This window comes from Oncorhynchus keta, unplaced genomic scaffold (assembly GCF_023373465.1).
Source record: "Oncorhynchus keta strain PuntledgeMale-10-30-2019 unplaced genomic scaffold, Oket_V2 Un_contig_7541_pilon_pilon, whole genome shotgun sequence".
NCBI classification, from domain to species: domain Eukaryota; kingdom Metazoa; phylum Chordata; class Actinopteri; order Salmoniformes; family Salmonidae; genus Oncorhynchus; species Oncorhynchus keta.
This window is the reverse complement of record NW_026289524.1, coordinates 12,865-40,000: the sequence shown is the minus strand read 5'-3', so window position 1 is coordinate 40,000 and position 27,136 is coordinate 12,865. Positions and strand designations below refer to the sequence as shown.

At 46.7% G+C, this 27,136-nt stretch overlaps 1 protein-coding gene and 1 long non-coding RNA gene across 2 annotated transcripts in view; both read left to right on the top strand.

The window, feature by feature from the left end:
• The window catches only part of osbpl3b (oxysterol binding protein-like 3b), a gene marked incomplete at its 3' end in the record, with an annotated part of 45,736 nt that overhangs the window by 5,739 nt on the left and 12,861 nt on the right, over positions 1-27,136 (top strand). Inside the window, exons 5-8 of the mRNA XM_052511829.1 lie at positions 2,422-2,517; positions 3,634-3,799; positions 12,083-12,216; positions 25,467-25,577. Of these exons, the coding sequence (XP_052367789.1) occupies positions 2,422-2,517; positions 3,634-3,799; positions 12,083-12,216; positions 25,467-25,577 (507 nt within the window). The remainder of the gene's footprint in view (positions 1-2,421; positions 2,518-3,633; positions 3,800-12,082; positions 12,217-25,466; positions 25,578-27,136) is intronic.
• On the top strand, positions 14,867-22,013 carry LOC127926415 (uncharacterized). The gene is made up of 3 exons (XR_008124106.1): positions 14,867-14,914; positions 20,967-21,017; positions 21,222-22,013. It is a non-coding gene; the product is annotated as an uncharacterized LOC127926415 (long non-coding RNA).

The following is a 27,136-nucleotide window of genomic DNA, read 5'->3' as shown; positions in this document are numbered from 1 at the left end:
CTAGTCTGTAGACTGATGATGGTAGGCTGATGACAGTAGTAATATAGTCTGTAGACTGATGGTGTAGGGTCAACATGTAGGCCATCTAGTCTGTAGACTGATGGTGTAGGGTGATGACAGTAGTAATCTAGTCTGTAGACTGATGGTGGTAGTAATCTAGGTGATAATGAGTAGTAATCTAGTCTGTAGACTGATGATGATAACAGTAGTAATCTAGTCTGTAGACTGATGATGTAGGCTGATGACAGTAGTAATCTAGTCTGTAGACTGATGATGTAGGCTGATGACAGTAGTAATCTAGTCTGTAGACTGATGATGGTAGTAATCTAGTCTGTAGACTGATGATGTAGGCTGATGACAGTAGTTATCTAGTCTGTAGACTGATGATGGTAGTAATCTAGTCTGTAGACTGATGACAGTAGTAATCTAGTCTGTAGACTGATGATGTAGGCTGATGACAGTAGTTATCTAGTCTGTAGACTGATGATGGTAGTAATCTAGTCTGTAGACTGATGGTGTAGGGTGATAACAGTAGTAATCTAGTCTGTAGACTGATGGTGTAGGGTGATAACAGTAGTAATCTAGTCTGTAGACTGATGGTGTAGGGTGATGACAGTAGTAATCTAGTCTGTAGACTGATGGTGTAGGCTGATAACAGTAGTAATCTAGTCTGTAGACTGATGATGTAGGGTGATGACAGTAGTAATCTAGTCTGTAGACTGATAGTGTAGGGTGATGACAGTAGTAATCTAGTCTGTAGACTGATGATGGTAGTAATCTAGTCTGTAGACTGATGATGGTAGTAATCTAGTCTGTAGACTGATGGTGTAGGGTGATGACAGTAGTTATCTAGTCTGTAGACTGATAGTGTAGGGTGATGACAGTAGTAATCTAGTCTGTAGACTGATGATGTAGGGTGATGACAGTAGTAATCTAGTCTGTAGACTGATAGTGTAGGGTGATGACAGTAGTAATCTAGTCTGTAGACTGATAGTGTAGGGTGATGACAGTAGTAATCTAGTCTGTAGACTGATGATGTAGGGTGATGACAGTAGTAATCTAGTCTGTAGACTGATAGTGTAGGGTGATGACAGTAGTTATCTAGTCTGTAGACTGATAGTGTAGGGTGATGACAGTAGTAATCTAGTCTGTAGACTGATGTGTAGGGTGATGACAGTAGTAATCTAGTCTGTAGACTGATAGTGTAGGGTGATGACAGTAGTAATCTAGTCTGTAGACTGATAGTGTAGGGTGATGACAGTAGTTATCTAGTCTGTAGACTGATAGTGTAGGGTGATGACAGTAGTAATCTAGTCTGTAGACTGATGATGCTAGTCTTTTGCCTACATGTTTTTCATCATGCCACATATTCAAGTGATTGCAGCCATTTCCAAGAAGAGTCTACTTATAATAACTGTGATATGTGATGGTGTTTTCCTACTGACCCTAGTTAATTGCACTGACTGTAAGTCTCTCTGGAGAAGAGTGTCTGCTCCAGTACATGACTCAAATGTAAATGTAGCAGACATGTTTATCATTCCATCCAGATACAGTGTTAAAAGCTGGTCCTCTTTCGTCATCTGATTCCACATTGTAAACGAAAGGCATTTATTTACTTTGTAGTGTACTTCAGGAATGCCAGGTTGATGAAGGTATTACTGAAACAATGTGTACTTTTATAGTTACTGACGTGGAAGTGCACTTACTGGATGTATCCCAAATGGCACCATATTCCCTATATAGTGCACTGGTCAAAAAGAGTTCACTATATAGGGAATAGGGAGGCATTTAGGACATATAGATAGTTATTGACATAAAGCACTGCACTCAGTGACAGGAGGAATTTTAAGACTTCTCTTTTCTCTTGAAGTTGTTTTTGAATTATCTTGTATCTTTTCAGTTCTCTGCTTAATATAGAACAAATCATTTTCTCTATCAGTCATTCCTTAAAATAAACTTTTTTCTCTCTTTTCTGGACTCCCTCTCTCTCTCTCTTCTCTCCTCAGTAGATCTCTCTCTCTCCTCTCTGGTCTCTCTCTCTCCTCTCTCCCTCTCTCTCTAAAGAGAATCTCTTTCTCTCTCTCTCTCTCTGGTCTCTCTCTCCTTCAGTAGTTTCTATCTCTGTCTCTCTGACTGTACTCCATTAAGATCTAATTCTCTCTCTGTCTCTCTCTCTCTCTTTGTCTCTCTGATCTCAGTCTCTCTCTCTAGTCTCCCTCTCTCTGATAGTCTAGGGTTTTCTTCACCATGTTTCTCTAGTCTCTCCTCTAACATCCCAAGAGGTAAAATATCTCTCTCTCTCTCTCTCTCTCTCTCTCTCTCTCTCTCTCTCTCTCTCTCTCTCTCTGTCTCTTTCTCAGCTCTGTCTCACTCACTCTTCTCACTCTCTCACTCTCAGACTCTCTCTTTTATTATATTCAGGCTTCTACATTTGACACCCCCAAAAAGGAAAAAAGGCCCCCAAGGAAATGGCGTGGTTCTAAAAACTATGGCAAAGATGTGAAAACAACACTGCAGGTGCTGTAAAAGGAAACACAGTCAGTTGAAATGTTTGAATAGTTGCCTTTTAAAAACCCGTTCACATGGGTTAAACCCGACGGAGACCTTGGGTCAAAACGTTGCACGAGGGAACTGGGGGAACATTCATCAGTGTGTGGGAACTGGGGGAACATTCATCAGTGTGTGGGAACTGGGGGAACATTCATCAGTGTGTGGGAACTGGGGGAACATTCATCAGTGTGTGGGAACTGGGGGAACATTCATCAGTGTGTGGGAACTGGGGAACATTCATCAGTGTGTGGGAACTGGGGGAACATTCATCAGTGTGTGGGAACTGGGGAACATTCATCAGTGTGTGGGAACTGGGGAACATTCATCAGTGTGAGGGAACTGGGGGAACATTCATCAGTGTGTGGGAACTGGGGAACATTCATCAGTGTGTGGGAACTGGGGAACATTCATCAGTGTGTGGGAACTGGGGAACATTCATCAGTGTGTGGGAACTGGGGAACATTCATCAGTGTGATGGGAACTGGGGGAACATTCATCAGTGTGTGGGAACTGGGGGAACATTCATCAGTGTGGGGAACTGGGGTGGGAACAACATTCATCAGTGTGAGGGAACTGGGGAACATTCATCAGTGTGTCAACTGGGGAACATTCATCAGTGTGTGGGAACTGGGGGAACATTCATCAGTGTGTGGGAACTGGGGGAACATTCATCAGTGTGTGGGAACTGGGGGAACATTCATCAGTGTGAGGGAACTGGGGGAACATTCATCAGTGTGTGGGAACTGGGGGAACATTCATCAGTGTGTGGGAACTGGGGGAACATTCATCAGTGTGTGGGAACTGGGGGAACATTCATCAGTGTGTGGGAACTGGGGGAACATTCATCAGTGTGTGGGAACTGGGGGAACATTCATCAGTGTGTGGGAACTGGGGGAACATTCATCAGTGTGTGGGAACTGGGGGAACATTCATCAGTGTGTGGGTATCTGTTCTTTATTTCATGGATAGTTCACTTAACCTCACATGCAACTTCTGTGCCTCTAAATGTGCGTGTTCCTCCACTATTTGGAAATTGGTAGATACATTTCTGTTTGTCTGCTTCCTGTTCCTGTTCCATCCCAGGTTCCCAGTTGCATCTCATCTGGCTCCGTCCGTCTCCACGCCTCCAACCCCAACCTCTCTACTGCAGCCCTGGGGACTGCGAAGGCCTACCCTGAACCTCCCTATATGGACTCTCCTATAGACGTAGCCAAACTACAGGAGGACTTCTGCCGCGTCGCTAACAACCGTAAGTACTCTCTCTCTGTCTCCAACAACCAATAGATCCTAATAGGACATATCGTCGCTAACAACCGTAAGTACTCTCTCTCTGTCTCCAACAACCAATAGATCCTAATAGGACATATCGTCGCTAACAACCGTAAGTACTCTCTCTCTGTCTCCAACAACCAATAGCTCCTAATAGGACATATCGTCACTAACAACCGTAAGTACTCTCTCCCTGTCTCCAACAACCAATAGCTCCTAATAGGACATATCGTCACTAACAACCGTAAGTACTCTCTCTCTGTCTCCAACAACCAATAGATCCTAATAGGACATATCGTCGCTAACAACCGTAAGTACTCTCTCTCTGTCTCCAACAACCAATAGCTCCTAATAGGACATATCGTCGCTAACAACCGTAAGTACTCTCTCTCTGTCTCCAACAACCAATAGCTCCCAATAGGAGATAGCATCGCTAACAATCATCTTTCATTTGTCATCTTTATTATGATTAGCTGATGCCATGATGACAGCTAGTCTTCCTGGGGTCATGAACCCAACAACACAGAGACATAACAGACATGATGACAGCTAGTCTTCCTGGGGTCATGAACCCAACAACACAGAGACATAACAGACATGATGACATCTAGTCTTCCAGGGGTCATGAACCCAACAACACAGAGACATAACAGACATGACGACAGCTAGTCTTCCTGGGGTCATGAACCCAACAACACAGAGACATAACAGACATGATGACAGCTAGTCTTCCTGGGGTCATGATAACAGACATGATGACAGCTAGTCTTGAACCCAACAACACAGAGACATAACAGACATGATGACAGCTAGTCTTCCTGGGGTCATGAACCCAACAACACAGAGACATAACAGACATGATGACAGACTTCCTGGGGTCATGAACCCAACAACACAGAGACATAGACATCTAGTCTTCCTGGGGTCCTGAACCCAACAACACAGAGACATAACAGACATGATGACAGCTAGTCTTCCTGGGGTCATGAACCCAACAACACAGAGACATAACAGACATGATGATAGCTCGTCTTCCTGGGGTCATGAACCCAACAACACAGAGACATAACAGACATGATGACAGCTAGTCTTCCTGAACCCAACAACACAGAGACATAACAGACATGATGACAGCTAGTCTTCCTGGGGTCCTAAACCCAACAACACAGAGACATAGAAGACATGATGACAGCTAGTCTTCCTGGGGTCATGAACCCAACAACACAGAGACATAACAGACATGATGACAGCTAGTCTTCCTGAACCCAACAACACAGAGACATAACAGACATGATGACAGCTAGTCTTCCTGGGGTCCTAAACCCAACAACACAGAGACATAGTGACATGATGACAGCTAGTCTTCCTGGGGTCATGAACCCAACAACACAGAGACATAATCAGACAGTGATGACAGCTAGTCTTCCTGGGGTCATGAACCCAACAACACAGAGACATAACAGACATGATGACAGCTAGTCTTCCTGGGGTCATGAACCCAACAACACAGAGACATAACAGACATGATGACAGCTAGTCTTCCTGGGGTCATGAACCCAACAACACAGAGACATAACAGACATGATGACACTTCCTGGGGTCATGAACCCAACAACACAGAGACATAACAGACATGATGAGTGGGGTCATGAACCCCAACACAGAGACATAACAGACATGATGACATCAGTCTTCCTGGGAACCCAACAACACAGAGACATAACAGACATGATGACAGCTAGTTTCCTGGGGTCATGAACCCAACAACACAGAGACATAACAGACATGATGACAGCTAGTCTTCCTGGGGTCATGAACCCAACAACACAGAGACATAACAGACATGATGACAGCTAGTCTTCCTGGGTCATTCAACACAGAGACATAACAGACATGATGACAGCTAGTCTTCCTGGGGTCATGAACCCAACAACACAGAGACATAACAGACATGATGACAGCTAGTCTTCCTGGGGTCATAAACATTCAACACAGAGACATAACAGAACATGATGACAGCTATTCTTCCTGGGGTCATGAACCCAACAACACAGAGACATAACAGACATGATGACAGCTAGGGGAACATTCCTGGGGTCATGAACCCAACAACACAGAGACATAACAGACATGATGACAGCTAGTCTTCCTGGGGTCCTGAACCCAACAACACAGAGACATAACAGACATGATGACAGCTAGTCTTCCTGGGGTCATGAACCCAACAACACAGAGACATAACAGACATGATGACAGGTCTTCCTGGGGTCAAACCCAACAACACAGAGACATAACAGACATGATGACAGCTAGTCTTCCTGGGGTCATGAACCCAACAACACAGAGACATAACAGACATGATGACAGGAACTAACAGACATCTTCCTCCTGGGGTCATGGGGAGACATTTGACACCCCAAAACACAAAAGCTAACCCAGAGGACATGATGATAGCTAGTCTTCCTGGGGTCATGAACCCAACAACACAGAGACATAACAGACATGATGACAGCTAGTCTTCCACAGGGTCATTGGAGACATAACAGATGTTGACAGCTAGTTTCCTGGGGTCATTTCCCAACAACACAGAGACATAACAGACATGATGACAGCCTTCCTGGGGTCATGAACCCAACAACACAGAGACATAACAGACATGATGACAGCTAGTCTTCCTGAACCCATTCACAGAGACATACATGATGACAGCTGTGTGGGGTCATGAACCCAACAACACAGAGACATAACAGACATGATGACAGCTGTCTTCCAGGGGTCATGAACAGACAACACAGAGACATGATGACAGCTTTTCCTGGGGTCATGAACCCAACTGGGGACACTGAACATAACAGTGTGATGACAGCTAGTCTTCCTGGGGTCAAACAACAACAGTGTGTGGAGACATAACAGACATGATGACAGCTAGTCTTCCTGGGGTCATGAACCCAACAACACTGAGGTCATGACATAACAGAGACATGATGACAGCTAGTCTTCCTGGGGTCATGAACCCAACAACACAGAGACTAACAGACATGATGACAGCTAGTCTTCCTGGGGTCATGAACCCAACAACACAGAGACATAACAGACATGATGACAGCTAGTCTTCCTGAACTGGGGAGACATCAGACATGATCAGCTGTCTGGAGACATAACAGACATGATGAACCAACAACCCAACAACACAGAGACATAACAGACATGATGACAGCTAGTCTTCCTGGGGTCATGAACCCAACAACACAGAGACATAACAGACATGATGACAGCTACTCTTCCTGGGGTCTGAACCAACAACACAGAGACATAACAGACATGATGACAGCTAGTCTTCCTGGGGTCATTCCCAACAACACAGAGACATAACAGACATGATGACAGAACTGGGGGAACCCAACATTCAGAGACATAACAGACATGATGACAGCTAGTCTTCCTGGGGTCATGAAACCACAAGACATTCAGACAGAGACATAACAGACATGATGACAGTAGTCTTCCTGGGGTCATGGGAACTAACAACATGATGACAGCTAGTCTTCCTGGGGTAACATGATGACAGCTCTTCTCTGGGGTCAACCCAACAACAACAATAGACATAGTCTTCCTGGGGTCAACCCAATATGACATGACAGCTAGTCTTCCTGGGGTCATGAACCCAACAACACAGAGACATAACAGACATGATGACAGCTAGTCTTCCTGGGGTCATGAACCCAACAACACAGAGACATAACAGACATGATGACAGCTGTCTTCCTGGGGTCATGACCTATTTGAAAGCTAGCTACCCATTAGACTAGATAGCAGACATTCCCAGCTGCTTCCTGGGGTCATGAACCCAACAACACAGAGACATAACAGACATGATGACAGCTAGTCTTCCTGGGGTCCTGGGGACACAACAACACAGAGACATAACAGACATAGATGACAGCTAGTCTTCCTGGGGTCAAACTAACAACACAGAGACATAACAGACATGACAGCTAGTCTTCCTGGGGTCCTAAACACAACAACACAGAGACATAACAGACATGATGACAGCTAGTCTTCCTGGGGTCATGAACCCAACAACACAGAGACATAACAGACATGATGACAGCTAGTCTTCTGGGGTCCTGAACCCAACAACACAGAGACATAACAGACATGATGAGTCAGCTAACAGACATCTTCTTCCTGTCATCTTTACAGAGACATAACAGACATGATGACAGCTAGTCTTCCTGGGGTCCTAACCCAACAACACAGAGACATAACAGACATGATGACAGCTAGTCTTCCTGGGGTCCTAAACCAACAACACAGAGACATAACAGACATGATGACAGCTAGTCTTCCTGGGGTCCTGAACCCAACAACACAGAGACATAACAGACATGATGACAGCTAGTCTTCCTGGGGTCATGACCCCAACAACACAGAGACATAACAGACATGATGACAGCTAGTCTTCCTGGGGTCATGAACCCAACAACACAGAGACATAACAGACATGATGACAGCTAGTCTTCCTGGGGTCCTAAACACAACAACACAGAGACATAACAGACATGATGACAGCTAGTCTTCCTGGGGTCATGAACCCAACAACACAGAGACATAACAGACATGATGACAGCTAGTCTTCCTGGGGTCATGAACCCAACAACACAGAGACATAACAGACATGATGACAGCTAGTCTTCCTGGGGTCATGAACCCAACAACACAGAGACATAACAGACATGATGACAGCTAGTCTTCCTGGGGTCATGAACCCAACAACACAGAGACATAACAGACATGATGACAGCTAGTCTTCCTGGGGTCATGAACCCAACAACACAGAGACATAACAGACATGATGACAGCTAGTCTTCCTGGGGTCATGAACCCAACAACACAGAGACATAACAGACATGATGACAGCTAGTCTTCCTGGGGTCATGAACCCAACAACACCGAGACATAACAGACATGATGACAGCTAGTCTTCCTGGGGTCATGAACCCAACAACACAGAGACATAACAGACATGATGACAGCTAGTCTTCCTGAACACAACAACACAGAGACATAACAGACATGAGAATGTACAAGTCCTCTGTCACAGACACCCAATAGACATAGTAACATAGTAACACCCAATTAACATAGTAACATTGTCTAAAAATGCTAATATGAAAATAGCCCATTGAGCAGAGATGAGGCAGAGAAGTGCTGATTGACTCTGAAGCATTCCATTAGCAGTTACTACAGCATTCCATTAGCCGTTACTACAGCATTCCATTAGCCGTTACTACAGCATTCCATTAGCAGTTACTACAGCATTCCATTAGCAGTTACTACAGCATTCCATTAGCAGTTACTACAGCATTCCATTAGCAGTTACTACAGCATTCCATTAGCAGTTACTACAGCATTCCATTAGCAGTTACTACAGCATTCCATTAGCAGTTACTACAGCATTCCATTAGCAGTTACTACAGCATTCCATTAGCAGTTACTACAGCATTCCATTAGCAGTTACTACAGCATTCCATTAGCCGTTACTACAGCATTCCATTAGCAGTTACTACAGCATTCCATTAGCAGTTACTACAGCATTCCATTAGCCGTTACTACAGCATTCCATTAGCCGTTACTACAGCATTCCATTAGCCGTTACTACAGCATTCCATTAGCAGTTACTACAGCATTCCATTAGCAGTTACTACAGCATTCCATTAGCCGTTACTACAGCATTCCATTAGCAGTTACTACAGCATTCCATTAGCCTACAGCATTCCATTAGCAGTTACTACAGCATTCCATTAGCAGTTACTACAGCATTCCATTAGCCGTTACTACAGCATTCCATTAGCAGTTACTACAGCATTCCATTAGCCGTTACTACAGCATTCCATTAGCAGTTACTACAGCATTCCATTAGCACTACAGCATTCCATTAGCAGTTACTACAGCATTCCATTAGCAGTTACTACAGCATTCCATTAGCAGTTACTACAGCATTCCATTAGCAGTTACTACAGCATTCCATTAGCAGTTACTACAGCATTCCATTAGCAGTTACTACAGCATTCCATTAGCAGTTACTACAGCATTCCATTAGCAGCATTCCATTAGCCGTTACTACAGCATTCCATTACAGTTACTACAGCATTCCATTCCATTCCATTAGCAGTTACTACAGCATTCCATTAGCCATTACTACAGCATTCCATTAGCAGTTACTACAGCATTCCATTAGCAGTTACTACAGCATTCCATTAGCCATTACTACAGCATTCCATTAGCCGTTACTACAGCATTCCATTAGCAGTTACTACAGCATTCCATTAGCAGTTACTACAGCATTCCATTAGCAGTTACTACAGCATTCCATTAGCCGTTACTACAGCATTCCATTAGCAGTTACTACAGCATTCCATTAGCTGTTACTACAGCATTCCATTAGCAGTTACTACAGCATTCCATTAGCCGTTACTACAGCATTCCATTAGCAGTTCTTACAGCATTCCATTAGCAGTTACTACAGCATTCCATTAGCCGTTACTACAGCATTCCATTAGCAGTTACTACAGCATTCCATTAGCCGTTACTACAGCATTCCATTAGCCGTTACTACAGCATTCCATTAGCAGTTACTACAGCATTCCATTAGCCGTTACTACAGCATTCCATTAGCAGTTACTACAGCATTCCATTAGCCGTTACTACAGCATTCCATTAGCAATTCTTACAGCATTCCATTAGCAGTTACTACAGCATTCCATTAGCCGTTACTACAGCATTCCATTAGCCGTTACTACAGCATTCCATTAGCAGTTCTTACAGCATTCCATTAGCAGTTACTACAGCATTCCATTAGCCGTTACTACAGCATTCCATTAGCTGTTACTACAGCATTCCATTAGCAGTTACTACAGCATTCCATTAGCAGTTACTACAGCATTCCATTAGCCGTTACTACAGCATTGCATTAGCCGTTACTACAGCATTCCATTAGCAGTTACTACAGCATTCCATTAGCAGTTACTACAGCATTCCATTAGCAGTTACTACAGCATTCCATTAGCAGTTACTACAGCATTCCATTAGCAGTTACTACAGCATTCCATTAGCAGTTACTACAGCATTCCATTAGCCGTTACTACAGCATTCCATTAGCAGTTACTACAGCATTCCATTAGCCGTTACTACAGCATTCCATTAGCCGTTACTACAGCATTCCATTAGCAGTTACTACAGCATTCCATTAGCCGTTACTACAGCATTCCATTAGCCGTTACTACAGCATTCCATTAGCCGTTACTACAGCATTCCATTAGCCGTTACTACAGCATTCCATTAGCAGTTACTACAGCATTCCATTAGCCGTTACTACAGCATTCCATTAGCCGTTACTACAGCATTCCATTAGCAGTTACTACAGCATTCCATTAGCCGTTACTACAGCATTCCATTAGCAGTTACTACAGCATTCCATTAGCAGTTACTACAGCATTCCATTAGCCGTTACTACAGCATTCCATTAGCCGTTACTACAGCATTCCATTAGCCGTTACTACAGCATTCCATTAGCAGTTACTACAGCATTCCATTAGCCGTTACTACAGCATTCCATTAGCAGTTCTTACAGCAGGCTGTCAGTGGTGTCATCATAGTGTGCAATCTGTGCCATAACACAACTGATAGAGAGTGTTGATGTGAATGACAGGAGGGCAGTGATAACCTCTGATTGAGACTCAGGGGGTAAAAGATCTCAATCAGATGCTCCCTCAGCTGAGCAGGAACCCCAGACTTCTACATTGTAGGTTCTCAGTTATTAATGGAGGAGACATCCTCTGAGGCCTTACACTGAATTATTGAAACCTAGCTAATTGTTGTTAAATGAGTCATTATCTCTCTCTCTCTCTCTCTCTCTCTCTCTCTCTCTCTCTCTCTCTCTCTCTCTCTCTCTCTCTCTCTCTCTCTCTCTCTCTCTCTGTCTCTTTCTCTCTCTCTCTCTCTCTCTCTCTCTCTGCCCCCACCCACTCACTCACTCGTTCACTCTCTCTCTCTCTCTCTCTCTCTCTCTATCCCTTTCGCTCTCTCTCTCTCTCTCTCTGCCCCCACCCACTCTCTCTCTCTCTCTCTCTCTCTCTCTCTCTCTCTCTCTCTCTCTCTCTCTCTCTCTCTCTCTCTCTCTCTCTCTCTCTCTCTCTCTCTCTCTCTCTCTCTCTCTCTCTCTCTCTCTCTCTCTCTCTCTCTCTCTCTCTCATTCTCTCAGTGTATGCCACCATGAAGTCAGCCCTGAGCGCTCTCACCTCTGAGAAGGAGAAGTTAAAACAGGTGCTGGACCACCAAGACACATGCCCCCCTACCTCTCCAGGGATTATGGGTCTGAAGAACGCTCTGTCCTCGGTAAGATCCCCTCCCACACCTCTCACTCTGTCACTGCACTGTAGGTCTTCAGTCAGGGAGAATTGACGTGTCTCTCCTTTTGACTTGCCATTGTACCCTGGTAGCCTGTCCTCCCACACCAGTGTCTGCTGACAAGCCTGTTACTGGGGATTACTGGCTGTGTACCCACCTGAACACACACAGTCTCACATTCAGTCCTGTAGTCAGGGCCTCACTCCTCCCCCCCTCTTTCCCTCCCTCTTTCACAGCCCCCCCTCTTTCCCTCCCTCTTTCACAGCATTCCCCCTCCTTTCCCTCCCTGTTTTACAGCATCCCCCCTCTTTTTACAGCATTCCCCCCTTTCCCTCCCTCTTTTACAGCATTCCCCCCTTTCCCTCCCTCTTTTACAGCCTCCCTCCCTCTTTTACAGCATTCCCCCCTCTTTCCCTCCCTCTTTTACAGCATTCCCCCCTTTCCCTCCCTCTTTTACAGCCTTCCCTCCCTCTTTTACAGCCTTCCCACCCTCTTTTACAGCATTCCCTCCCTCTTTTACAGCCTTCCCTCCCTCTTTTACAGCCTTCCCACCCTCTTTTACAGCCTTCCCACCCTCTTTTACAGCATTCCCTCCCTCTTTTACAGCCTTCCCTCCGTCCTTCCCTCGCTCTTTCCATCCTCCCTCTTTTACAGCCTTCCCTCCTTCCCTCCCTCTTTCCAGCCTTCCCTCCCTCCTTCCCCCTCTTTCCAGCCTTCCCTCCCTCTTTTACAGCGTTCCCTCCATCCTTCCTTCCCTCTTTCCAGCCTTCCCTCCCTCTTTTACAGCGTTCCCTCCGTCCTTCCCTCCCTCTTTTACAGCCTTCCCTCCCTCTTTTACAGCCTTTCCTCCCTCCTTCCTTCTCTCTTTCCAGCCTTCCCTCCCTCTTTTACAGCCTTCCCTCCCTCCTTCTTTCTCTCTTTCCAGCCTTCCCTCCCTCTTTTACAACCTTCCCTTCCTCCTTCCCTCCCTCTTTCCATCCTTCCCTCCCTCTGTCCTTCCTTCCTTCCTTACCTCCTTCCTTCCCCAGCTAGAGTTTATATTGTGGGTTTTAACATGATTGTGTTTCATATGTTTCAACCTCTGAGTTATTTATACTGAGACTCAGAGGACTACCAGGTAGTAAGAAAACACTAGAGTTATTTATACTGAGACTCAGAGGACTACCAGGAAGTAAGAAAACACTAGAGTTATTTATACTGAGACTCAGAGGACTACCAGGAAGTAAGAAAACACTAGAGTTATTTATACTGAGACTCAGAGAACTACCAGGAAGTAAGAAAACACTAGAGTTATTTATACTGAGACTCAGAGGACTACCAGGAAGTAAGAAAACACTAGAGTTATTTATACTGAGACTCAGAGGACTACCAGGAAGTAAGAAAACACTAGAGTTATTTATACTGAGACTCAGAGGACTACCAGGAAGTAAGAAAACACTAGAGTTATTTATACTGAGACTCAGAGGACTACCAGGTAGTAAGAAAACACTAGAGTTATTTATACTGAGACTCAGAGGACTACCAGGTAGTAAGAAAACACTAGAGTTATTTATACTGAGACTCAGAGGACTACCAGGAAGTAAGAAAACACTAGAGTTATTTATACTGAGACTCAGAGGACTACCAGGAAGTAAGAAAACACTAGAGTTATTTATACTGAGACTCAGAGGACTACCAGGAAGTAAGAAAACACTAGAGTTATTTATACTGAGACTCAGAGGACTACCAGGAAGTAAGAAAACACTAGAGTTATTTATACTGAGACTCAGAGAACTACCAGGAAGTAAGAAAACACTAGAGTTATTTATACTGAGAGAACTACCAGGTAGTAAGAAAACACTAGAGTTATTTATACTGAGACTCAGAGGACTACCAGGTAGTAAGAAAACACTAGAGTTATTTATACTGAGACTCAGAGGACTACCAGGTAGTAAGAAAACACTAGAGTTATTTATACTGAGACTCAGAGGACTACCAGGTAGTAAGAAAACACTAGAGTTATTTATACTGAGACTCAGAGAACTACCAGGTAGTAAGAAAACACTAGAGTTATTTATACTGAGACTCAGAGGACTACCAGGTAGTAAGAAAACACTAGAGTTATTTAAGCTCAGACTCAGAGAACTACCAGGTAGTAAGAAAACACTAGAGTTATTTATACTGAGACTCAGAGGACTACCAGGTAGTAAGAAAACACTAGAGTTATTTATACTGAGACTCAGAGGACTACCAGGTAGTAAGAAAACACTAGAGTTATTTATACTGAGACTCAGAGGACTACCAGGAAGTAAGAAAACACTAGAGTTATTTATACTGAGACTCAGAGGACTACCAGGTAGTAAGAAAACACTAGAGTTATTTATACTGAGACTCAGAGGACTACCAGGTAGTAAGAAAACACTAGAGTTATTTATACTGAGACTCAGAGGACTACCAGGTAGTAAGAAAACACTAGAGTTATTTATACTGAGACTCAGAGGACTACCAGGTAGTAAGAAAACACTAGAGTTATTTATACTGAGACTCAGAGAACTACCAGGAAGTAAGAAAACACTAGAGTTATTTATACTGAGAGAACTACCAGGTAGTAAGAAAACACTAGAGTTATTTATACTGAGACTCAGAGGACTACCAGGAAGTAAGAAAACACTAGAGTTATTTATACTGAGACTCAGAGGACTACCAGGTAGTAAGAAAACACTAGAGTTATTTATACTGAGACTCAGAGGACTACCAGGTAGTAAGAAAACACTAGAGTTATTTATACTGAGACTCAGAGGACTACCAGGTAGTAAGAAAACACTAGAGTTATTTATACTGAGACTCAGAGGACTACCAGGTAGTAAGAAAACACTAGAGTTATTTATACTGTGTAACGAGTTTCCTCCTCTTCTTCCGAAGAGGAGAGGCGAAACGGATCAGAGGACCAATACGCGGCGTGGTAATTTTCCATGGTACTTCTTTAATGCTTTAAGGTACACATGAACAAACTAAACAAAAAAACAAGAAAACGTGAAAACTCAAATTACAGTCCTATCTGGTGCATACACAGAGACAGGAAACAATCACCCACAAACACACAGTGAAACCCAGGCCACCTAAGTATGATTCTCAATCAGAGACAACTAATGACACCTGCCTCTGATTGAGAACCATACTAGGCAAAACTATAGAAATTCCCAAAACCTAGACAAACAAACATAGACTGCCCACCCAACTCACGCCCTGACCATACTAACTAAACACAAAACACAGAAAATAAAGGTCAGAACGTGACAGTACCCCCAAAGGTGCGGACTCCGGCCGCAAAACCTTGACCTATAGGGAGGGTCTGGGTGGGCATCTGTCCGCGGTGGCGGTTCTGGCGCGGGACGCGGACCCCACTTCACCATTGTCTTTGTCCGCCTCCGTGGCTTTCTCACCATGGCAACCCCTCTCAATGACCCCACTGGACAGAGGGGCAGCTCGGGACAGAGGGGCAGAAGCTCTGGACAGAGGGACAGGGGCTCTGGACAGAGGGACAGGGGCTCTGGCGCTTCTGGGCTGAGGGGCTCTGGCGCCTCTGGGCTGAGGGCTCTGGCGCCTCTGGGCTGAGGGCTCTGGCGCCTCTGGGCTGAGGGGCTCTGGCGCCTCTGGGCTGAGGGCTCTGGCGCCTCTGGGCTGAGGGCTCCGGCAGCGGCGCCCGGACAGGCGGGGCACGCTCTGGCAGCGGCGCTGGACAGGCGGGAGGCTCCGGCAGCGGCGCCGGACAGGAGGGACGCTCCGGCAGCGGCGCCAGACAGGCGGGACGCTCCGGCAGCGCGCCAGACAGGCGGGACGCTCCGGCAGCGGCGCCGGACAGGCGGGACGCTCCGGCAGCAGCGCCGGACAGGCGGGAGGCTCCGGCAGCAGCGCCGGACAGGCGGGAGGCTCCGGCAGCGGCGCCGGACAGGCGGAGGCTCCGGCAGCGAGCGCCGGACAGGCGGGAGGCTCCGGACAGGCGGGAGGCTCCGGCAGCGGCGCCCGGACAGGCGGGAGGCTCCGGCAGCGGCGCCGGACAGGCGGGAGGCTCCGGCAGCGGCGCCGGACAGGCGGGAGGCTCCGGCAGCGGCGCCGGACAGGCGGGAGGCTCCGGCAGCGGCGCCGGACAGGCGGGAGCACCTGCAGAGAGGAGACAGAGACAGCCTGGTGCGTGGAGCTGCTACAGGAGGCAGCGGCGCCGGACAGGCGGGACGCTCCAGCAGCGGCGCCGGACAGGCGGGAGGCTCCGGCAGCGGCGCCGGACAGGCGGGAGGCTCCGGCAGTGGCGCCGGACAGGCGGGAGGCTCCGGCAGCGGCGCCGGACAGGCGGGAGGCTCCGGACAGGCGGGAGGCTCCGGCAGCGGCGCCCGGACAGGCGGGAGGCTCCGGCAGCGGCGCCGGACAGGCGGGAGGCTCCGGCAGCGGCGCCGGACAGGCGGGCAGCTCCGGCAGCGGCGCCGGACAGGCGGGAGCACCTGCAGGGAGGAGACTGAGAGACAGCCTGGTGCGTGGGGCTGCCACAGGAACTACCAGGCTGGGGAGACTTTCAGGAGGCTTGGTGTTAGGAGGAGCCTGAAAGACCGGGCTGTGGGGGAGCACTGGAGCTCTGGTGCGCAACCTTGGCACCACTTCCCCAGGCTGGACAACTACTCGAGCCCGGACCCTCAAAAGTGCAGGCACAGGTTGAACCGGGCTGTGGGTAAGCACGGGAGATCTAGTGCTTACTACACGCACCCTCTCCCCTAGGCTCCACTCCCACAGTTGCCCGGTACGAGCGGAGCGCAGGCAGAGGGCGCACTGCACCCTCCCAGCGCCCGGAGACACAGCACGCAGAGCCGGCGCAGGATAACCTGGACCCAGACTGCGTACCGGCGACCAGACCCGCTGAGCAGGCACCATACGCCCTGGCTCAATGCCCACACTCGCATGGCACTCTCGGGGGCTGCCCTATAGCGCACCGGGCTATGGACACGCACTGGCGACACCGTGCGCTCAACCGCATAACACGGTGCCTGACCAGTAATGCGCTGCTCATAATAAGCACGAGGAGTGAGCTCAGGTCTGCTACCTGGCTTAGTACCACCCTCGTGTGCCCCCAAAAAATTTTGGGGCTGCCTCTCGTACCTGTCGCACTGCCGTGCTGGCTCCTCATATTGCCGCCGATCAGCTTTCGCTGCTACTCCTACTGCTCTCTCCTCGTCCGCCCACGTGTTCTCGCACACCCGAGAGCTTCTGGTCAGCGGGGTGGTGGCACCGGGATCCTCATCTCTCCCAAGTGGTCTTTCTCTCTTTCTCCCCTTACCCATCTGTCTATTGCCTCCTTTGAATTCCATGCTGTCACAGTTACCAGCCCTTTCAAGCTTAACATCCTTATCATTTATCGCCCTCCAGGTTCCCTCGGAGAGTTCATCAATGAGCTTGATGCCTTGATAAGCTCCTTTCCTGAGGACGGCTCACCTCTCACAGTTCTGGGCGACTTTAACCTCCCCACGTCTACCTTTGACTCATTCCTCTCTGCCTCCTTCTTTCCACTCCTCTCCTCTTTTGACCTCACCCTCTCACCCTCCCCCTACTCACAAGGCAGGCAATACGCTTGACCTCATCTTTACTAGATGCTGTTCTTCCACTAACCTCATTGCAACTCCCCTCCAAGTCTCCGACCACTACCTTGTATCCTTTTCCCTCTCGCTCTCATCCAACACTTCCCACACTGCCCCTACTCGGATGGTATCGCGCCGTCCCAATCTTCGCTCTCTCTCCCCCGCTACTCTCTCCTCTTCCATCCTATCTTCTCTTCCCTCTGCTCAAACTTTCTCCAACCTATCTCCTGATTCTGCCTCCTCAACCCTCCTCTCCTCCCTTACTGCATCCTTTGACTCCCTATGTCCCCTATCCTCCAGGCCGGCTCGGTCCTCCCCTCCCGCTCCGTGGCTCGACGACTCATTGCGAGCTCACAGAACAGGGCTCCGGGCAGCCGGCGGAAATGGAGGAAAACTCGCCTCCCTGCGGACCTGGCATCCTTTCACTCCCTCCTCTCTACATTTTCCTCCTCTGTCTCTGCTGCTAAAGCCACTTTCTACCATTCTAAATTCCAAGCATCTGCCTCTAACCCTAGGAAGCTCTTTGCCACCTTCTCCTCCCTCCTGAATCCTCCCCCCTCCCTCCTCCCTCTCTGCAGATGACTTCGTCAACCATTTTGAAAAGAAGGTCGATGACATCCGATCCTCGTTTGCTAAGTCAAACGACACCGCTGGTTCTGCTCACACTGCCCTACCCTATGCTCTGACCTCTTTCTCCCCTCTCTCTCAGATGAAATCTCGCGTCTTGTGACGGCCGGCCGCCCAACAACCTGCCCGCTTGACCCTATCCCCTCCTCTCTTCTCCAGACCATTTCCGGAGACCTTCTCCCTTACCTTACCTCGCTCATCAACTCATCCCTGACCGCTGGCTACGTCCCTCCCGTCTTCAAGAGAGCGAGAGTTGCACCCCTTCTGAAAAAACCTACACTCGATCCCTCCGATGTCAACAACTACAGACCAGTATCCCTTCTCTCTTTTCTCTCCAAAACTCTTGAGCGTGCCGTCCTTGGCCAGCTCTACCGCTATCTCTCTCAGAATGACCTTCTTGATCCAAATCAGTCCGGTTTCAAGACTAGTCATTCAACTGAGACTGCTCTTCTCTGTATCACGGAGGCGCTCCGCACTGCTAAAGCTAACTCTCTCTCCTCTGCTCTCATCCTTCTAGACCTATCGGCTGCCTTCGATACTGTGAACCATCAGATCCTCCTCTCCACCCTCTCCGAGTTGGGCATCTCCGGCGCGGCCCACGCTTGGATTGCGTCCTACCTGACAGGTCGCTCCTACCAGGTGGCGTGGCGAGAATCTGTCTCCTCACCACGCGCTCTCACCACTGGTGTCCCCCAGGGCTCTGTTCTAGGCCCTCTCTTATTCTCGCTATACACCAAGTCACTTGGCTCTGTCATAACCTCACATGGTCTCTCCTATCATTGCTATGCAGACGACACACAATTAATCTTCTCCTTTCCCCCTTCTGATGACCAGGTGGCGAATCGCATCTCTGCATGTCTGGCAGACATATCAGTGTGGATGACGGATCACCACCTCAAGCTGAACCTCAGCAAGACGGAGCTCCTCTTCCTCCCGGGGAAGGACTGCCCGTTCCATGATCTCGCCATCACGGTTGACAACTCCATTGTGTCCTCCTCCCAGAGCGCTAAGAACCTTGGCGTGATCCTGGACAACACCCTGACGTTCTCAACTAACATCAAGGCGGTGTCCCGTTCCTGTAGGTTCATGCTCTACAACATCCGCAGAGTACGACCCTGCCTCACACAGGAAGCGGCGCAGGTCCTAATCCAGGCACTTGTCATCTCCGTCTTGATTACTGCAACTCGCTGTTGGCTGGGCTCCCTGCCTGTGCCATTAAACCCTACAACTCATCCAGAACGCCGCAGCCCGTCTGGTGTTCAACCTTCCCAAGTTCTCTCACGTCACCCCGCTCCTCCGCTCTCTCCACTGGCTTCCAGTTGAAGCTCGCATCCGCTACAAGACCATGGTGCTCGCCTACGGAGCTGTGAGGGGAACGGCACCTCAGTACCTCCAGGCTCTGATCAGGCCCTACACCCAAACAAGGGCTCTGCGTTCATCCACCTCTGGCCTGCTCGCCTCCCTACCACTGAGGAAGTACAGTTCCCCGCTCAGCCCAGTCAAAACTGTTCGCTGCTCTGGCCCCCAATGGTGGAACAAACTCCCTCACGACGCCAGGACAGCGGAGTCAATCACCACCTTCCGGAGACACCTGAAACCCCACCTCTTCAAGGAATACCTAGGATAGGGTAAGTAAGGGTAAGTAATCCTTCTCACCCCCCTTCTCCCCCAACAAGATTTAGATGCAAGTGGCTGTTCCACTGGTTGTCATAAGGTGTATGCACCAATTTGTAAGTCGCTCTGGATAAGAGCGTCTGCTAAATGACTTAAATGTAAAATGTAAATATGCTTTGGGGCTGCGATTTTCCCCAGCCCGTGCCCAGGGTCCCTCTCCGTTCAATATCTGCTCCCATGTCCAGGAGTCCTGTGATGGTGGCCTCTGTTGATGCTGCTGCTGCTGTCGTCGCTGTCCTTTACCACGCCCGCTTGGTCCGATTGTGGTGGGTGATTCTGTAACGAGTTTCCTCCTCTTCTTCCGAAGAGGAGAGGCGAAACGGATCAGAGGACCAATACGCGGCGTGGTAATTTTCCATGGTACTTCTTTAATGCTTTAAGGTACACATGAACAAACTAAAAAAACAAGAAAACGTGAAAACTCAAATTACAGTCCTATCTGGTGCATACACAGAGACAGGAAACAATCACCCACAAACACACAGTGAAACCCAGGCCACCTAAGTATGATTCTCAATCAGAGACAACTAATGACACCTGCCTCTGATTGAGAACCATTACTGAGACTCAGAGGACTACCAGGTAGTAAGAAAACACTAGAGTTATTTATACTGAGACTCAGAGGACTACCAGGTAGTAAGAAAACACTAGAGTTATTTATACTGAGACTCAGAGAACTACCAGGAAGTAAGAAAACACTAGAGTTATTTATACTGAGACTCAGAGAACTACCAGGTAGTAAGAAAACACTAGAGTTATTTATACTGAGACTCAGAGGACTACCAGGTAGTAAGAAAACACTAGAGTTATTTATACTGAGACTCAGAGAACTACCAGGAAGTAAGAAAACACTAGAGTTATTTATACTGAGACTCAGATAACTACCAGGTAGTAAGAAAACACTAGAGTTATTTATACTGAGACTCAGAGGACTACCAGGTAGTAAGAAAACACTAGAGTTATTTATACTGAGACTCAGAGGACTACCAGGTAGTAAGAAAACACTAGAGTTATTTATACTGAGACTCAGAGAACTACCAGGAAGTAAGAAAACACTAGAGTTATTTATACTGAGACTCAGAGAACTACCAGGAAGTAAGAAAACACTAGAGTTATTTATACTGAGACTCAGAGGACTACCAGGTAGTAAGAAAACACTAGAGTTATTTATACTGAGACTCAGAGGACTACCAGGTAGTAAGAAAACACTAGAGTTATTTATACTGAGACTCAGAGGACTACCAGGTAGTAAGAAAACACTAGAGTTATTTATACTGAGACTCAGAGGACTACCAGGAAGTAAGAAAACACTAGAGGGTTAGGGTTAGGGTTAGTTGTGTTGTGTGTTGTGTGACTGTGATGGGGTTTTCTTTTGCTGTTGTTTCCCTTGTGAAAGAGATCTTCTGACCTCAATGAGAGAACCTGCATCAAAACATTTTTAAAAAGTTAACATTAAAACAAACTGCAAGATGATATATTTTTCCCTTTGCACAATGCTCTGCACTACATATGTGTCCATAAGCCTGCAGCTGTGCTTGGTTGGGGCATATTCTCCTCTCCTCCGCTCCTGCCTGCATGTGCTACTATAGATCTAGAATGAATAGAACGGGGTTCCCCAGTCAAGTCAGTGATGGCATAATGGGTGGACTGGCAGCCATTGCAGGTGAACCCAAGGGACCAACGCAGGACGTACGAGTAGGAAGTAAAAGCAGGATTCAACTCAACGGGCATTAGAAAATATTAGAAGGGCCGCCACACGTCCAGGCTGCTACACAGACTCTATGGAGTCTCTGGTCTAGAGCTTCAACTGTGTTTCAGAGTAGTTTTAAACTCTAAATGGTTAAATGAGTGAGAAATAGATGTCATTGTTGCAATAGTTTGTGAGTGGGCAACATATATTATCATCTGAAATTGACATGGTGAATTATTTTGCCATGTAAAATGATTGTATATTTCCCTAATGGGGACAGTTTGTGTTACTACCTTACACAAGCTGGCATTTTCACCCCATAAAATTGAGTGGAATTACACATTTTGATTTGTTTAACACTATTTTGGTTACTACATGATTCCATATGTGATATTTCATAGTTGTAATGTCTTCACTATTATTCTACAATGTGGAAAATAGTAAAAATAAAGAACAACCCTGGAATGAGTGTCCAAACTTTAGACTGGTACTGTATGTTTTTAAATAAATACATACAGTACCAATCCCCTAACCCTACCACCCCTCCCCTAATTGGAGTAAACTAAAGTACAACAACATTTAGGCTTCTACTTCCAGCTTATACATACTGTATACATTTTACTGACACAGTATATTTTACAATAGTGTTTTTTTGTCCCTCTACAAGATCTTGCATCTGCAGTCCTGCTCTTAACCCTTAAAGGGGATTTTTCAGATCCATAGCTGGTTGGGAAGGGTGGAGGCGATGATGTCAAAGTTGCCCCAAGTTTCAGGCTCCCAAAAATAGTTTGGGAGATTGCCTGCTCTCTCGGTTTTGGAAGCTTTAGAGTGTTTTCTATCCAATAATAATTATTATATGTATATATTAGCAATTTTGGACAGAATTTTTTTCAGTTTACTCTGGGCACGCAATTCATCCAAAGGGGGCAGTATTCTGCTGAGCTTTTAACAGGTTAAAGGGGCTTTTTTCAGTCAACCACTAACCACACATTTTTCCTTACCCTTTCTTAAAGCACAGGCTCCTGCGAGCCGTGACGCAAGTTGCCCCTAACCCCCGAAGAGGGTGTGGGTTCCAATACCAAATGATATGAGCGTTATCTCATAATGATCCGAGCCCTCTATCACTGTGGTTACCTCTCCTCCTTTTAGAAGGAGTCTGACCTGGGGATATTCCATGTCCATTATTTCTCTCAATGTTCATACTCCTCTGTGCTCCGTTTGTGAGTTTAAGTGAAACTTCTTCATGGGTGTGTGTGAGATTAGGGACTTCCTGTCAGCACTTCCTGCCCACGCTCTCTGCTTACTAAAAATGACTCTGAAAACTAGGCCTAAACAAACTTACTCTGATGCTAGCTAGCTAGCTAGCCACTTAATACAACTTGTTTTCTCTAGATGTATACTAACGTTCAGAAGTTTGGGTCCACTTAGAAATGTCCTTATTTTTTAAAGAAAAGCTATTTTTTTGTGTATTAAAATAAAATAAAATAGATCAGAAATACAGTGTAGACATTGTTAATATTGTAAATGACTATTGTAGCTGGAAATGGCAGATTTTTCTACCGCCTCCAGCTGGATGAAGGCATTTGTGGGTGAAGGCTTTTCCATGCGAGAAATTGCCAAGAAACTGAAGATCTCGTACAACGCCGTGTACCACTTCCTTGACAGAACAGCGCAAACTGGCCCTAACCAGAATAGAAAGAGGAGTGGGAGGCCCTGGTGCACAACTGAGCAAGGAGACAAGTACATTAGAGTGTCTAGTTTGAGAAACAAGTCCTCAACTGGCAGCTTCATTTAAATAGTATCCGCAAAACACCAGTCTCAATGTCAACAGTGAAGAGGCGACTCTGGGATGCTGGCCTTGTAGGGAGAGTTGCAAAGAAGAAGCCATATCTCAGACTGGCCAATAAAAAGAAAAGATTAAGATGGGCAAAAGAACACAAACAATGGACAGAGGAACACTGCCTAGAAGGCCAGCATCCCAGAGTCGCCTCTTCACTGTTGACGTTGAGACTGGTGTTTTGTGGGTACTATTTAATGAAGCTGCCAGTTGAGGACTTGTGAGGCATCTGTTTCTCAAACTAGACAAAAGCTAAAGCTGGAGACTTATATCTCCCTCACTAACTATAAGCATCAGCTGTCAGAGCAGCTTACCTATCACTGCACCTGTACACAGCCCATCTGTAAATAGCCCACCCAACTACCTCATCCCCATATTGTTATTTTGATTTGTTTTGCTCCTTTGCACCCCAGTATCTCTACTTGCACATCATCATTTGCACATCTATCACTCCAATGTTAATTGCTAAATTGTAATTATTTCGCCACTATGGCCTATTTATTGCCTTTACCTCCCTAATCTTACTACATTGGCACACAGGGTATATAGATGTTTCTATTGTGTTATTGACTGTACGTACTGGCCGTCTATTCCTCTTCTTTCTTGGATAATCAGTTTGCTGAAATAAGTCGTGATATTTTGAAGATCAATACATAAAAGTTACTCCCGACACACACGTGTCACACTTGTATTCAGATGACTTGTAATTGTGCTAAATTAGTGCCTTGTAAACTGCTCACGATATTTACCAAGCTGTCACTCAAGACACAAATGGATTAGCTTGTTCTACTGTAATCAAATAGCTTGTGCAAATGAATCCCTCACATTGATATTGAATTGAAATGAAGGGAACTGGGACAATAGCAGAGGCGACATTGCAGCGTCTTCTAACAGACAAACCTCTAGGAACTTTGGTGTCCTACCTGACGTTAGATGACAACCAGTCATAGCCGTAGTGTACTGTATGAAGCACACTCACAGGTTTTTACAACAATTACATATGTTTCTCACTGTCTTTAACCATGGAGAGAGTTTTAAAATGTTACTAAACACAAGTCAACCATGCGCTCTAGACTAGTTTCCATAGTGACTGTGCAGCAGCCTGAACATTTGACTTCCCTACATTCAGTGGCTAGCTAAGCACTAGTGACAAATATAAAAGATTAGTACCATTGGTTAGTGTATGTTTCATTTCATTGTTTTAGAAACACAGTATGAGATCGTTGTGAATTTCGGTTGAATGGGGAGTGACAGTCAACAGTAAACAACAACAAACCATTCATTTCTATGAGTTTCCTGATTTGCTTGTTTCAGCAAAGATTAGTGTCATAGTTGGTCATCCCGTCTTCAGTCAGCTGTTCATATTCTTTTTTACGTTATTTCATTTATTCATGACGGTCTTCATCCATAACCTCCAGCCCTAATGGCATAACTGGAAGGAAGTAACAGACTGCAAACCACACTACTGATGAGGCAGATGTTTGTCCAATAAGAAACACTTGTTTTCATACAGCACCTGTTTTCATTTTTTGACTGCTGCAAATCACATATATTTATATTTTGAATTGGTATAAACTATTGGTGTGCACTAATGAATGCGTCCCAGCATTGTGTGTGTGTGTGTGTGTTTGGCTGTGTGTTGAAACAGAACACTGGAATTGTATGTTGTTCCTCAAATCTGTTCCCACAGCTGTTGACCTTAGCACCTGTTTTCAGTACATGATGAATCCATTGACACAATCTATAAGTGGTTGGCTGTATTTGTGCAGAATCATATATTTATATTTTTGTTCTTTGTTGTTCCATCCAGGCTATAGCCCAGAACTCTGAACTGAGAGAGCGGCTGAGCAACATTCACGCTGAGTCCAGCTGCGTCCCAGAACCCTCCACTGGGCTCATAAACCTCTCTGGTCCCCTACAGGTGGGTGTGGGACGTGCATGATGACATGCATGATGACACACCCTCCCTCCCACATCAGCATCATCAGGTTTACAAAATTCCGCTAACGTGTCAGAGGATTCTGGATTCTAGAGGATTCTGGATTCTAGAGGATTCTGGATTCCAGAGGATTCTGCAGAGGATTCTGGATTCAGAGGATTCTGCATTCCAGAGGATTCTGGATTCCAGAGGATTCTGGATTCTAGAGGATTCTGGATTCCAGAGGATTCTGGATTCCAGAGGATTCTGGATTCCAGAGGATTCTGGATTTTATGCATATTCCCTCCCAATTCTAGGAATCTAAACGGTGATTTCTGGAAAAACCTAGAAACTTAACAGACTTTTCCAACCGTGATCATCATCATTATTATCCAGTGAGAACAGGCTATATGATTATAAAAGCATCTGCTGGCCTTAGTCCCAATACAACAGGTGTTGTCCCACTCACTGCTTGTTCAGCCCCTCTGTAATGATGAGTGGTTATCATCACAACATCTCCTTAGTTGTTACAGAGTAACAGGTTCAGCAGTGTTTTCTACTCCTAACTGTTACAATATGGATGCTTAGTGTTGACAGCTCCAACTCCTACTTATCAAGCTGACTGTTGAGACAACAACTGATTAGACTGAAGGGATTGTTAGTTGTAAACACCTCTCCTTCTGTTCAGAGTCAGTTGTTATCCGTAAGAGCTCACACACACACACACACACACACACACACACACACACACACACACACACACACACACACACACACAGACACAGACACACACACACACACACACACACACACACACACACACACACACACACACACACACACACACACACACACACACACACACACACACACACACACACACAAACAGGGAATCAGAGTCCATTGGTACCCTCCGGAGCTCACTGTTGTGTTTATTTAATCAGATCTGATGATAGGGTACAGCCTTATCCTGTTGAGTACACACACACACTCACATGTGCACACATACACACACTGTCTGGGTCCCCCTCTGGGCCCTGGTCAACAGTACTGTCTGGGTCCCTCTCTGGGCCCTGGTCAACAGTACTGTCTGGGTCCCCCTCTGGGCTCTGGTCAACAGTACTGTCTGTGTCCCCCTCTGGGCCCTGGTCAACAGTACTGTCTGGGTCCCCCTCTGGGCCCTGGTCAACAGTACTGTCTGGGTCCCCCTCTGGGCCCTGGTCAACAGTACTGTCTGGGTCCCCCTCTGGGCTCTGGTCAACAGTACTGTCTGGGTCCCCCTCTGGGCCCTGGTCAACAGTACTGTCTGGGTCCCCCTCTGGGCCCTGGTCAACAGTACTGTCTGGGTCCCCCTCTGGGCCCTGGTCAACAGTACTGTCTGGGTCCCCCTCTGGGCCCTGGTCAACAGTACTGTCTGGGTCCCCCTCTGGGCTCTGGTCAACAGTACTGTCTGGGTCCCCCTCTGGGCCCTGGTCAACAGTACTGTCTGGGTCGCCCTCTGGGCCCTGGTCAACAGTACTGTCTGGGTCGCCCTCTGGGCCCTGGTCAACAGTACTGTCTGG